This window comes from Podarcis filfolensis, assembly GCF_964270895.1.
Source record: "Podarcis filfolensis genome assembly, chromosome: 16".
Classification (NCBI taxonomy): domain Eukaryota; kingdom Metazoa; phylum Chordata; class Lepidosauria; order Squamata; family Lacertidae; genus Podarcis; species Podarcis filfolensis.
In genome coordinates, this window is record NC_139620.1 from 8,395,166 (window position 1) to 8,408,944 (window position 13,779).

General features: G+C 51.5%; 1 protein-coding gene across 1 annotated transcript; it reads left to right on the forward strand.

Moving 5' to 3' along the window:
• The first annotated feature begins 191 nt into the window (after positions 1 to 191).
• On the forward strand, positions 192 to 9,862 carry HAX1 (HCLS1 associated protein X-1). The gene is made up of 8 exons (XM_083591554.1): positions 192 to 325; positions 1,609 to 1,826; positions 2,102 to 2,250; positions 5,218 to 5,275; positions 6,157 to 6,266; positions 7,419 to 7,536; positions 8,307 to 8,430; positions 9,720 to 9,862. The coding sequence occupies exons 1-7, from the start codon at positions 273 to 275 to the stop codon at positions 8,393 to 8,395; spliced, it is 795 nt and encodes a 264-aa protein (XP_083447680.1). The 5' UTR covers positions 192 to 272; the 3' UTR covers positions 8,396 to 8,430; positions 9,720 to 9,862.
• The last annotated feature ends 3,917 nt before the right edge of the window (positions 9,863 to 13,779 follow it).

The following is a 13,779-nucleotide window of genomic DNA, read 5'->3' on the forward strand; positions in this document are numbered from 1 at the left end:
GATTCACAAGGTCCCTTGGGGGACGTTGGGATTGAACTCGGAAGCTTGCGCATTGCATCCGTCTATCTCACGAATAAGTCTATGAGCCGCCGGAGAGGAGAACGTCAGTTCTATCTCTGGAGTCTCGTTTAGAGGTAGCGTCGTGCAGCCTGGCTTGCTTTACGGCCGCCATATAAGGGCAGACGGGGGGAGGAGGAAAGAGGGCGTTTCACAGCAGAGTGGCGGAAGCGCGAAGGGAGGCGTGGCGGTTTTGCTTTACGGCTGGCCGCGGAATGAGCCTCTACGACGTATTTCGGGGTTTCTTCGGCTTCCCCGGGGAGCGAAGGTGAGACTCTGGGAGATCAGGATCCTCCTCGCTTCTTATTTTATGCGCATATGTTTTGCCCCCTCTCCTCCTCTGAGCTTTTCAAAGCTTGGCAGGCGGAAATCCCACCGGGGCAGCTTCCCTCCCAACACCTTGGGGCTACACCGGCCGAGTTTCTGCCTGCCTTGCAGCTGGCAAAGCGATCGCATTATTTACTAAGGCCTCATTCCAAGCAATCCGCCTATTTGGTGACATTTTAACGAAGCGTGGGTATCCTAAGGTAAAGGGGAGAGCAAGCAAAGAGTTATCTCCCTGGAAACATCTGTGGTGGTACCCGATGTAAGTTCCCCATCGATAGGACAGCTGATATATGGAGGTGGACAGTTTGCTCACACCATCGAGCAACTGAAAGTCCAGTTCCGTCAGGCACCTCCTATCCTTGAACTGGGTTAAGGTAAAGGGACCCCTGACCATTAGGTTGAGTCGTGGCCGACTCTGGGGTTGTGGCGCTCATCTCGCTTTACTAGCCGAGGGAGCTGGCGTACAGCTTCCAGGTCATGTCACCAGCATGACTAAGCCGCTTCTGGCAAACAAGAGCAGCGCACGGAAACGCCGTTTACCTTCCCGCCGGAGCGGTACCTATTTATCTACTTGCACTTCGTGCTTTCGAACTGCTAGGTGGGCAGGAGCTGGGACCGAGCAACGGGAGCTCACCCCGTCGCGGGGATTCGAACCGCCGACCTTCTGATCAGCAAGTCCTAGGCTCTGTGGTTTAACCCACAGCGCCGCTCATGTCTCTGTGGGTATCCTGCCCTTCTATCCTGTGGGTATCCTGTGGGTGACCCGCGCCACCGTGGGTATCCTGCCCTTCCCCAAAAGCAGCTGGAGGGTCCCCGACCCCCCCTTGCAACAGCCCTGCGAGGTAGGCTGCGCTGTGGGAGATGGGCTGGCCCAAGGCCCCCCCCCCATTTTATCCCCAAGTGGAGATTTAAACCTGGGTCCATCCATGTAACCGTTTTTAGCCATTTTGTGTAGTTACGAGCTGTGGGTTGCATCGTGCATTACATACTATTTTGATTTTTGTTTATTTAAACAGAAATTGAGTACCGCCTAACAGTAAATAAGCTAAGGCTGAGCAAGCACGTTAACATTTATTTATTTTTTTCCAATTTTTTTTTATTGATTTTCACATTTATCAAAAAGAAAAAAAGAAAAACATTACAAAATGTGTTTTGTAAAGCACATCAACATTTTAAACAACCCCCCCCAAAAAACCTCTCCCCTTCTCCCCATTGTTGCTACAGGCCCCGCGACCCCTTCTTTGGGGGAATCACACGGGACGATGATGATGATGATGAAGATGGCTTTGGGGCGAGGCACCCCGGGGACTTTGGGTTCGGGTTCACATTCAGCCCAGGCGGGATGCGTTTCCACGACACCTTCGGATTTGACGAGCTGTTCCAGGATTTCAACAACCTCTTCCAAGAGATGGGAGTGAGGAGTTTGCCTTCTGGGCCCTTTGGTAGGCGAGATCTTGGGTGGCTTCAACTGGATTTGCGTCCTGCTAGGGATGGCCCGGTTTGGAGGGAAATGGGCAAGTGGGAATTGAACCTGGAACCTTCTTCTCTTCCCTTAAAAAGACTGCAAGGTTCTAGTCCTCATGGTCCTGAATAAAGGGGAGCAACTCTCCAGATTTTCAGATGGCGGTTTCTCCGCAGTTGCTGTGCCCCTGAGCTACAGCCTTAGCCCCAGAATAAATAAAATCAAAATGAACAACTGTTGTTTCTATACCCACAGAGCCACCGGCACCATCACCTGAGAAGAGGCAGACTCTGCGGGATTTCATGCTGAAACATCCGGATAGCCAGAGGTCCAGCAGCAGAGCCCTAGAGGACGACTCAGGCCCCACGGCTCCAGAGAGGAGGCCCTGGCAGCCGTTCCAAGGGGTGTGTGGTGCTCTGAATTGGGGACCATCGCTGATACGATGCCTCATCTTTGCCTATTGGTTTAGAGTGTTTGGTACCCCATTCTGCTACAGGAAAGGCTCCCAGATTGGCTTATGTAATAATAATAATAATAAATTTTATTTATACCCCGCTCAATACTGGGCTCAAGGCGGCTAACAAACAATAATAAAAACAAGTTGATTAAAATACAATTTAAAAAACAAGATTAAAATGCAACATTAAAACATTAGGATGTAGCCTCTTCACAGGAGGAGAAAGGAAAAAGAAAGAGGGGGAGTGAATCAAACTGATTCTAAGCCAAAGGCCAGGCAGAACAACTCCGTCTTACAGGCGCTGCGGAAAGAAATCAGATCCTGCAGGGCCCTGGTCTCATGAGGCAGAGCGTTCCACCAGGCCGGGGCCAGTGTTGAAAAGGCCCTGGCTCTGGTTGAGGCTAATCTAACTTCCTTAGGGCCTGGGACCACTAGGGTGTTGCTATTTATGGACCTTAAGGTCCTCCGTGGGGTATACCAGGAGAGGCAGTCCCGTAGGTATGAGGGTCCTAGGCCGTGAAAGGCTTTAAAGGTCATTTAATCATTTAAATATAATCATTTAAATCAAAGAATCCCTGCCCGCAGGCTTGCATCCTAAGAAAAAAACACAGCACACGAGGGGAAAGGGACAGGGAGGGAAGAGGAAAAAAGCAAACTCAGGTACCAGTAGGAGCTGCCCTGCTTCTCTTCTCTCCCACTGAGGTAGCCAAGTGAAATGGTTGCAATTCTGGCAGAGGAGGCCTGATGTTTGGGGTTGGGCAGGGGCAGTGGCCAGAGAGATGGGGACAGTCTGCTCTTTAAACAAATCCCCAAAGTCAGGTGTCAGGTGGTGGTGTGGTTGCTCGAGAGCAAACAAGCAAGACTCCAACCTGCCTTTTCCAGGCTTTATTATTAGTGTAAACTATTTACAGCTCAGAGCGTCGCAAGTCCATGTCTGCTCAGTCGCTAGCAGAATCTGGGAGTGGCCGGTCCTTATACCTCCCCCAGCATAACAGTCATGTGACCCCCATCCTTCTCCTCCCCTCTCTGCGCGCAAACCCCTCCGCTTTGCTCAGGCTCAGTGTTTAGGCTCTCCCCAGCATCTTCTGATCCCTGCGCCCCTTCCCCACTGGAGGCGGGGCTTTCCTCTTCGCCAGAGGAAGAACTGCTTTGCAAGATCTTCGGAGGCTCCCTGTAGCACAACTGCCCTTCCACCTCTCGCCTCTGAGCTGATGGCAGTTCCCTGACATCAGGGATCATTGCAAAGGAATTACCTGGTTTGACCTGTTCTGCCCATAATGCAGAATGAGTTGGATGACTAAGGTGGTAGAATTCGGGGTGGCACTACGTCACATGGCCAGTAGGAACACATGAAGCTGCCCCGTTCTGAATCAGTTTACTGGTCCGTCTAGTTCAGTTCTGCCAACACTGGCTGGCAGTGGCTGCCAAGGAGTTTTAGACAAGGAGTCTCTCCCATCCCCGCCTGGAGGTGTCACAGATTGAACCTGGAACCTTCTGCATGCAAGAAGCAGATGCTCAACCACTGAGCTACAGCTCTGCCCCTTAAATTTTGAGGGGCACGGTGATGTTTCTGCACAATCTCACGCATGCTTAAAAAAACCAAGAAAAAAGACCTTTCCCATAGGAAATGAGCACGTCACAGATAGGGCTGTTGTAGCATTTCCCCCCTGATAGGCTACTTTTCTGCAGGCAGGGAGTTATTTCCACGGATGGATGGAATTTAGATCCTGCCCTTCCTTTCCAAGGAGTCCAAGGCAGCAAACTATATGTATAGCTATGCCTCCTACTCTGGATGTGGGTGGTAGTGTGGTCTAAAGCATTGAGCCTCTTGGGCTTGCCGATCAGAAGGTCGGCGGTTCGAATCCCCGCAATGGAGTGAGCTCCCGCTGCTCTGTCCCAGCTCTGCCAACCTAGCAGTTCAAAAGCATGCCAGTGCAAGTAGATAAATAGGTACTGCTGCGGTGGAAAGGTAAATGGCATTTCCGTGCACCCTGGCACTCATCACGGTCCTCCGTGCGCCAGTAGCGGTTTAGTCATGCTGCCCACATGACCCGGAAAGCTGTCTGTGGACAAACGCCGGCTCCCTCGGCCTGAAAGTGAGATGAGCGTCGCAACCCCTTAGTCGTCTTTGACTGGACTTAACCGTCCAGGGATCCTTTACCTTTACTTTACCTTTGTATACAGCTATAACAAAAACATTCTAAAACCAATAACAATTTAAAGGTAAAGGGTCCATTAGGTCCAGTCGTGACCGACTCTGGGGTTGCGACGCTCATCTCGCTTTACTGGCCGAGGGAGCCGGCGTACAGCTTCCGGGTCATGTGGCCAGCATGACTAAGCCGCTTCTGGCAAACCAGAGCAGCGCATGGAAACGCCGTTTACCTTCCCGCCGGAGCGGTACCTATTTATCTACTTGCACTTTGACATGCTTTCGAACTGCTAGGTTGGCAGAAGCAGGGACCAAGCAATGGGAGCTCACCCCGTCGCGGGGATTCGAACCGCCAACCTTCCGATCGGCAAGCCCTTGGCTCTGTGGTTTAACGCACAGCACCACCTGCCTCCCTAATAACAATTTAGAACATTCTAAAAGCAATTACAGTTGAAAACAATACTTCTTGCAGTGATCTCAAGGTTGCTTGGAACGGTCTTCTTTGGCAACCAATTACCTGGGTGAAGAGTAGTGTTTTTACAATTCCTCCCAGAAGTTAATAATGATGGAGAGGGCATTCCGCAACTGGGGAGCCATCACTAAAAAGGCCCTGTCATGGGTGAACGTCAATTGGATAGCCAGTCTTTCAATCGCTCTGCCATATCACTCCGCCTTCTCCTTCTGCATGTGTTTTTTCCTTCTCCCATCGCTCACACACTTTCACAGGCCTTACTGACCGCGTTCTCTGTTGTTGTTTTTTTACAGCTGCGAGAGACTGATCCACCTCTCCCAGAACTGAAAGATACCCCAAAGGAAGACAGAGGTCAGAGGGCAAACGGCGGGGAGGGAACAGTGGTTGGCTTGGGGCAAAACATCCGAAGAGCCACATGTCTGGGTCTTTTGAGACCGCCCAGATTATTCATGAGTGTTTTGGAAATGGCTGGGTGTCTGTATATATTCTGTATGCGACTGTATGTAATTTGCTGTGTGATGCAAGAATCTATCCTTTCGTTTTGGGAAGATAAAACCTCCAAGTTCAGGAGCAGTATATCTGTTCGGTGACTGGGGATAGCTAGGGTTGCCATATTTCAAACAGTGAAAATTCGGACAGAAAAGTTGTTGAGCATTTCGGGGGAGTGGGGCAAAATTATTGAGATTTTTTTTTTAGTTTTGCCCAAGGTTGTTGAGCCTTTTTGGGCAAAATCGCAAACAAAACTACCGTTTTGGAGCTATTTTTATGGGAAATCGCCAAAAAACGCCACTGCCGACGTGAGTTGCCATATGACTGGATTTTCCCAGACATTTCTCTGATTTTCACCAGGACGCTGCTGCCAAATATTCAGGATATTCCAGGCACATGGCAACCCCTAGATATGGCAGCAGAGGGCTGTTGCTTGTGATCTCCCCAGAGGTGTCTGTTTGGCCTCTATGGGGAGCCAAATACTGGACTTAGAGGGATCTGTTTTGCCAGGACAACTCTTGTGCATTCAAGTGGCTAGTCTTTATTGTTGCAGAGGAAAGCATAGAAGCCTCTCTCTCGGTTAAAAATGATTCACACTCTAAGCAAAAGTGTTTTTACATGCTGAATTTGTTTTCTTAAGGGGGGATTGTTGTAGAAACTTGGATGTCTTGCGGGAAGAATGGAGAAGGGTGTGTGAGTGTAAAAACTGGCTCAGCTGATACTCGGTCACATTTTTATTACAGATCTGGACTCACAGGTCACGTCCAAAGGGCTCGAGACTATTCTTCCCCCAGCCCAACCTCGGTCGTATTTCAAAAGCGTCTCGATCACAAAAGTGGTAGCACCAGATGGGGTATGTGCCAAAGCTTCTTTAATTCAGTGTGTGTGTGAATGAGTGAGTGTGTGTACTGGGTTAGCCTTATGCAGAATAAAGGTAAAGGGACCCCTGACCATTAGGTCCAGTCGTGACCGACTCTGGGGTTGCGGCGCTCATCTCGCTTTATTGGCCGAGGGAGCCGGCGTACAGCTTGCGGGTCATGTGGCCAGCATGACTAAGCCGCTTCTGGCGAACCAGAGCAGCGCACGGAAACGCCGTTTACCTTCCCGCCAGAGCAGTACCTATTTATCTACTTGCACTTTGACGCGCTTTCGAACTGCTAGGTTGGCAGGAGCAGGGACCGAGCAATGGGAGCTCACCCCACCACAGGGATTCAAACTGCTGACCTTCTGATCGGCAAGTCCTAGGCTCTGTGGTTTAACCCACAGCGCCACCCACATCCCACCCTCATGCAGAATAGTCCCATTCAAAATCCATGGACGTGACTCACTTAGGCCCATTCATTTTGAAGATCTACTTTCAGGAGTACTTAGATGATACTTGTGTCTATTGGATTTTCACTCCTCTGCCAAGGAGAGGTTGAGAAGCAATGGTGATGGATAGGTTTATTTCATTGCGTTGAATATTTTGTCTGCATTAATTGGCCTTGGGTGGTGGTTGAAGGGTAACATATCAATATGTAATATTGTTCTGTTCTGTCACTTTGTGGGACCACCTGTTGGTGGCTATGCAAACTGCAACGTGATGACAGCCTGACAATTTTATTATATAGTGGTATGTAGAGTATACTGTACTGATAATTTGGCAATATGTTCTGCATTCAGATGAACTGAAGAGGGCGTTGAGCTGCATTGTGAAGTTTACTTTTTAACCTGGCAGCAGGGGGTGCTGCTGATTGACATCTCTCAGGACCTCCTGGCTTTAAACTGAAAAATGGCAAACTACACAATGGGCTCAGTAATTTCTTGACCATTTATTAATCTTCAAAACAGTTTAGGAGGAATTGACTCCTGAGGTCTCTGGGAATGTAAAGGTCTCCTCTGAATTTCGGCATGCCATTCCTCACACTGGATCCTACTGGATCCCCTTCTTAATGAGCAGAGTCTATACTTCTACCCCAGGAATCCTCCTCAAATTTCACCCATCCCTTACATCCTCTTGCTTCAGACGGTGGAAGAGAGGCGGACGGTGCGTGACAGTCAGGGTCACGAGGAGACAGTTGTCACCCGCCAGAGTGGAGGGGAGCCACGTCCAGGGTTTGATGGTGGCCGGCAAGGAGGCTCAGGTGAGTGCAAAGAGGGGGAGCCTGGTTCGAGAGAACTTTCATCTCATGCTGGCCTTTGAGGGTAAACAGTCACGAGAAACAGAAATTCAGCATAGTGTGTGTTCTGCTGTTCCTGAGAAGCACACAGAAGCTTCCTAAGAATCTCAACTTTTGCTTCTTCGTTTTTTCTTTTTTTTAAGTTTCTAGTCCTTATGTGTCAGAAAAGTTAACTCTTCATTCCAAGAAACAAAGCAGTCCAGGCCTAGCGAGCACAGCAACTCTTCCCAGCAGGTCTTGCCCAACTGAGGCAGTTGTGAAGACGGAAGGTCCCTGCCTTCCACCGCTCTCTAAGGCTCCTCCCATGGGCCCTTCCCCAGCAACCTGAGACTCCTTCGTCTTGTCACTCTTTGCTTCACCCTCTTCATGCCTCTTCTGGTTCTGGGAGACCAAGAGGGAAGAGGAGCTGGTCACACAGCAGGAGGGGGAGACTCCCTGGCTTCTTCAGCAGCCTGGCCACCCCGTCTTCTCCAGCCTCCGCTTCTACCTCTGAGTCTGAACTGCTCTCTGCCACTGCCTCTTCCTGTGCACTAAACCCTGTTCCCTCTTCATCTTCGGACACTTCCTCCTCCCAGTCTTCTCCCTCTGACCACCCATCGCCTTCCCACCACCCATCCCCTGGCTCTGAAGCCTTCTTCCCTTGGGGGTTCCTCAGCTGATACCTCCCCCCGCTCTTTGGCATCCAACCTATCCATGACACCACCTCTGGCTAACCGGGCTGGTTCCTTCCACAGGAGACCTGTCGCCCTTCCGCTCACGCCCTGGAGAGGACCTAGGCGACTCCGCTTCCATCCTGGACACCTTTTTCCGCCGTTGGTTCTAGAGCCGATAGTTCTGCCTGGTGGGTGGCCTTAGAGGGTAAGATCTGAGGTCTTTCTATGCAGTGGTAGGCTGGCTCCCATTGGGGCTGGTAGGGCGGAAGGCAGGGAGCTCAATAGCAGATGGCGCTAGAGCCAACGAGAGGCACAGCCTTGACCAATGAGAGGCAGTTCCGCCCCACACATGGATGCAAGTAAGAAGGCAGGCAGGTGGGGGTGGCTGAAGGGGGGCTGAGATTGGTGAGGCAGTGCCCCCGTTCTCTCTAAATGGAGCAGCCTCCACTCTTTCCTGTGGCTGAGTCAGACAGCTTTGGGGGCTCTCGCCTTCAACCTTAGAGCTGGTGTGGGGAACCAGCAGCTCTGCAGACCCTCAGCTCTCATCAGGCCCAGCCAGCAGCGCCAATGGTCAGGGATGGGATCCCTGATTGGTTGGGACATGGGCCTAGGATGTAGGCGAGAAGCCTATGGCCTTCCATGACGCTTGAGTTGTTGGCGTAGCATTACAGATCTTGCCCCAGGGACTATGGAAGCCCATGGCGTAATTTATCCAAAGTTTGGGTGCTCAGGGAGCAAGGAGGGCAGTGTGGTGCATAGCTGTCAACTGTCCCTTATTTGGCGGGAAACTCCCTTATCCCAGCGCCATGTCCCGCTGCTGTCCCTTATTGATGATGTCCCTTAAATTTCCTGGGTTTCAAAGAAAGCAGCTCCTCTCCCTCCCTCTTCCGGCCAGGGAGGAAGGAGGCTCCAACTGGGTTGCTTGGCTGCGTTGTTCACCCAATGAGGCACTTGTGCCGATCAAATCAGCCGTGTTGCCTGGGGACTCGCCTTTGCTCAGCGCTTCCCAGCGGAGAGGTGACGGTGCTTTTCCTTGCTGCATCCCTTTGCCGGGTTGCTGCGCTGTGGGAACCCCCGCTTGAGGCTTCGTTTGGCTGCTGGCTGGGCTTTCTGCCTTTGGCTCAGAGGGGCTCAGAAGTTGAACATACCTGTGCTTGGAAAATCTCTTATTTTGGCTGCTGATCCCTTATTTTTGAGGCTGCTGATCCCTTATTTTCGAGGCTGCTGGTCCCTTATTTTCAAATCTGTAAGTTGACAGCTATGGTGTGGTGTTGTGGGTTGGAGTGTCATACGAAGCCCGGAGAGAGGCCTGGGTTCAAATCCTTGCTTGGCCCTAAAAGGTCACTGAGTCACAAGCTCCCAGCATAAACTTCCTTGCAGGATTACTGTGAGAATGAAAATGGAGATTTGGGGGGGGGGAAGCTAGGCGGTGAGGGGAGGGACATCGGGTTCTTCTCCGTTTCATTGGGTTTCTGTTGTTTTTTTTCTTTTCAGATTTGTGCCCTCTGCGGACAAGGCCTCCATTTCAGATATTGCTTCCTTCCTGTGTGTTTTCAGTTCCCTGCGGCCTCCTCTTTCTTCCGCGTGGGCTCCATCTCCCAGAAATATAACATTAAATAGCCTTTATTTATGCTTAAGGTTTTTCTGTGTGCTTATTTCCCATCCAAAGTTGCCTCCAGCAGAAATGAAAAGGGGAAACCCTCCTGCTCAGTCGTTCCTCTTGAAGACCGAAAAAGAACCCTGTCGCATCCATTGTGTCGTGTCAAATTACTTATATATTTAGAGCATTTGCACCCTGCTCTCTAGCCAAAAAGGCTCCCAGGGTAGCTTACATGCAGTCAAAGCAAGACAGTCACTACCCGCAGGCTTACAACCTAGAAGGTGCACGGCACGCAAGGGGAAAGGGACAGGGAGGGAAGAGGAAAAAAACAAACTTGGGGCACACATTCTGAAAGAGTTGCTCTTATAAGGCCTGAAGGAGCTCTGCCTCAAATCTGAAAAGGAAGAAAAATAACAACCCAATGAAAAAGAGGACTGGAATTTGAGGATGGGAGATGATGTTTGTTTATAGAACGTGACTTTTATAGGATGCTAAACTGCGAGTGAATGTTTTTTATGTTTTTTATGTACAGCGGCCAGACAAAGAGTCGGAAGTTCTTTAATTTCTGAACTTTATTTTTTTCTCTCTTTTAAAAAACCTCTTACCTATTTCGCCTTCTGTATTTCTCTCTCTGTCTTTCCTGCTTTTCTTTCTCTCTTTTCTTTCTATGTTCTTATTGTATTTAGATGAATATTTTAGTTTTTGACTCCCCCCAAAAAAAGGTATTTGATATTAAGCTTTGTATGTCCATTTATAAATCCTAATAATAAATATTTTTTTAAAAAAAAGAAGGCAGGAAGGAAGGGAAAGAAAGAAAGAAAGAAAGAAAGAAAGAAAGAAAGAAAGAAAGAAAGAAAGAAAGAAAAGTCTGGACAAATTCATGAAAGGTGAGGCTCTCAGTGACTACCACCACCACCACCACCAACAACAACAACAACAACAACAACAACAATAATAATAATAATAATAATAATAATAATTTATTATTTATACCCTGCCCATCTGGCTGGGTTTCCTCAATGATTACACTCTGTCTCCACAGTTGGAGGCAGCAAAGTTTCAGACTACCAGTTTCTGAAAACCGCAGGAGGGGAGAGTTTTGTTCAGGCCCTGCCTAAGGGTTTCCTACAGGCCGCTGGTTGGACTCGATGGGCCATTGGCCGGATCCAGCAAGCTCTTCTCAGGCTCTGTACCTGGGGCAGGAGGAGACACGTACCAGTGGTGGACGAGGCCCGAGGCAAAAGAGGGTGGAGCAAAAATTCAAAGTTCACCTTGGTACGGTAGGCTGCTTTCGGTACACACTCGCTACACCCTTTTCCGATCCTCCACCCAGGGAAGCAAGAGGCATGGTCAGGTTTCAAGGGCAAATTCCAGCCAGGCAAGAACACACGAGGAGGGGCTGAAGAGGGGGGCGGGGCCTCAGAAGAGGGGGCGGGGCCTAGCAATGGCGGAGGAAACCTCTTGAGCACCCGGAGTGGCAAACATGACGTGCACCCGGGGGGGGGGGGTGCCATCAGCGGTGTGACAATCTTCCCGGGGGTGCCAGCACTGCCCGCCGATCGTGCAGATACGCCTGGCATGTGGTGCTGACCACCGCGGGGGTACCGGATGTTCCAGCGTATAAGATGACTTTTTAACCCAGGAAAATCTTCTCAAAAGTCGGGGGCCGGGTATGGTTGTGGTGACGTGGAGGGAAGGAGGAGAGGGAGCCAGTGAGCACGGCCCGCCGCTTTGCTGGACGGCCGATCGGGGCTCGCTCGCCTCACCTCAGGCTGCTGCTGCTGCAGCGACAGCAGAAGCAGTGGAGGGGCGCGTGCTCTGCCCCTGGCGGCGCATGGCGGGCTTTAGGTTGGGGGGCTCCAGCCTGTGCCTGCTTCTCGCCGAGGGTCTGGCAGCTCTGGACCCGTCTCCCTCGCTCCAAGGAACGGCGAGCAAAGCGGCATTGGGAGCCGGTGCTCGGGGCCAGTGCTGTCTGTGGTCTGCGGCGGGGGTCAAGGGCATGCGGCTTTTCTTGGTGCACAGACTCGCCGCCTCGTCCCAAACCACAAACGTGACAAGAGGGGCACGGAGTGCACAGGGAACCTGCCGGGGGCGCCGCCAGCCCCGGCGCCATGTGGGGCAGTGGCAGCAGCCGGCCAGTCCCCGCCCCCTCCTCTCCGCCCCCCATCCCACGAGGAGGACCAGAAATGGGAGGTGGGGGATGGGTTTCGAGACTTGACTTTCATTTCCCACCCGACAGACGTCGCTCTGCCTGTTATGTACTGAATTTCTCACCCTGGGCCAGCAGGGGGATACTGTAGATAGTTATGCAAATAAGGGATCGAAGGTGACGTTCAGTGATTGGATAGTTTTAGAAAGTTGTTACAGTTACGATGTACTGGAGCTGTATATAAGCAGGCTGGCTGAACCCTTCAGTTCAGTTCTGTCCTGGCCTCTGAATAAACAAGAGCTGTTTGAAGAATCGCTGTGTCGTCTGATATGTTCACCCACAACTAAACACTGCCAGCCACCCTCCTTTCTCTCCCCCCCCCCCGCAACTTCCCCTCCCGTCCCGTCTGAAGAGATGCCCGGTGGGTGCCAAAAACACCTTTGCCACCTCCCGCCTTGCATCGCAGGGCGCCGCTCCAAGGGGCTGGCTGCCGCCGAGGAGGGATGAGGCAAGCAGGGCTTTGAAGTCCTGTCCTCCCCCCCCCCCCCCCGATCCTCCTGCGAGAGCTGCGGTGTTTGTACAGGGATGAAAAGACTGGCTTCCTCTAGTTGGCAGCAGGCGGGGGTAGTCTTATATGGCGAGTATATCCCAAACACTATATTTTAACTGGAAAAGTTGGGGGTCGTCTTATACGCCCAGTCGTCTTATACGCCAGAAAATACGGTACATTCCTGTGTGTTGTGTACACAGGAAGGGGAAAATGGGTACACAGCACATGGGACAGTTTGTGCACTACCACACCTGAAGTGGCACCTCAGTGGACCACAAAAAAAGGACATTGTAGAGTTGAGGACAAGTTCAGGAAAGGGCAAGCAAAACCATCCAGGGCATGGGCAGGCAAACTAAGGCCCGGGCAAAACCATCCAGGGCATGGGCAGGCAAACTAAGGCCCGGGCAAAACCATCCAGGGCATGGGCAGGCAAACTAAGGCCCGGGCAAAACCATCCAGGGCATGGGCAGGCAAACTAAGGCCCGGGCAAAACCATCCAGGGCATGGGCAGGCAAACTAAGGCCCGGGCAAAACCATCCAGGGCATGGGCAGGCAAACTAAGGCCCGGGCAAAACCATCCAGGGCATGGGCAGGCAAACTAAGGCCCGGGCAAAACCATCCAGGGCATGGGCAGGCAAACTAAGGCCCGGGCAAAACCATCCAGGGCATGGGCAGGCAAACTAAGGCCCGGGCAAAACCATCCAGGGCATGGGCAGGCAAACTAAGGCCCGGGCAAAACCATCCAGGGCATGGGCAGGCAAACTAAGGCCCGGGCAAAACCATCCAGGGCATGGGCAGGCAAACTAAGGCCCGGGCAAAACCATCCAGGGCATGGGCAGGCAAACTAAGGCCCGGGCAAAACCATCCAGGGCATGGGCAGGCAAACTAAGGCCCGGGCAAAACCATCCAGGGCATGGGCAGGCAAACTAAGGCCCGGGCAAAACCATCCAGGGCATGGGCAGGCAAACTAAGGCCCGGGCAAAACCATCCAGGGCATGGGCAGGCAAACTAAGGCCCGGGCAAAACCATCCAGGGCATGGGCAGGCAATCCGGCCCACAGACAGTCAGGGGGAAAGTGTGTTTTTACATGGGTAGAATGTGTCCTTTTATTTAAAATGCATCTCTGGGTTATTTGTGGGGCATAGGAATTCGTTCATTACTTTTTTTTTCAAGATCTAGTCCGGCCCCCCACAAGGTCTGAGGGACAGTGGACCAGCCCCCTGCTGGAAAAGTTTGCTGACCCCTGATCATGGGG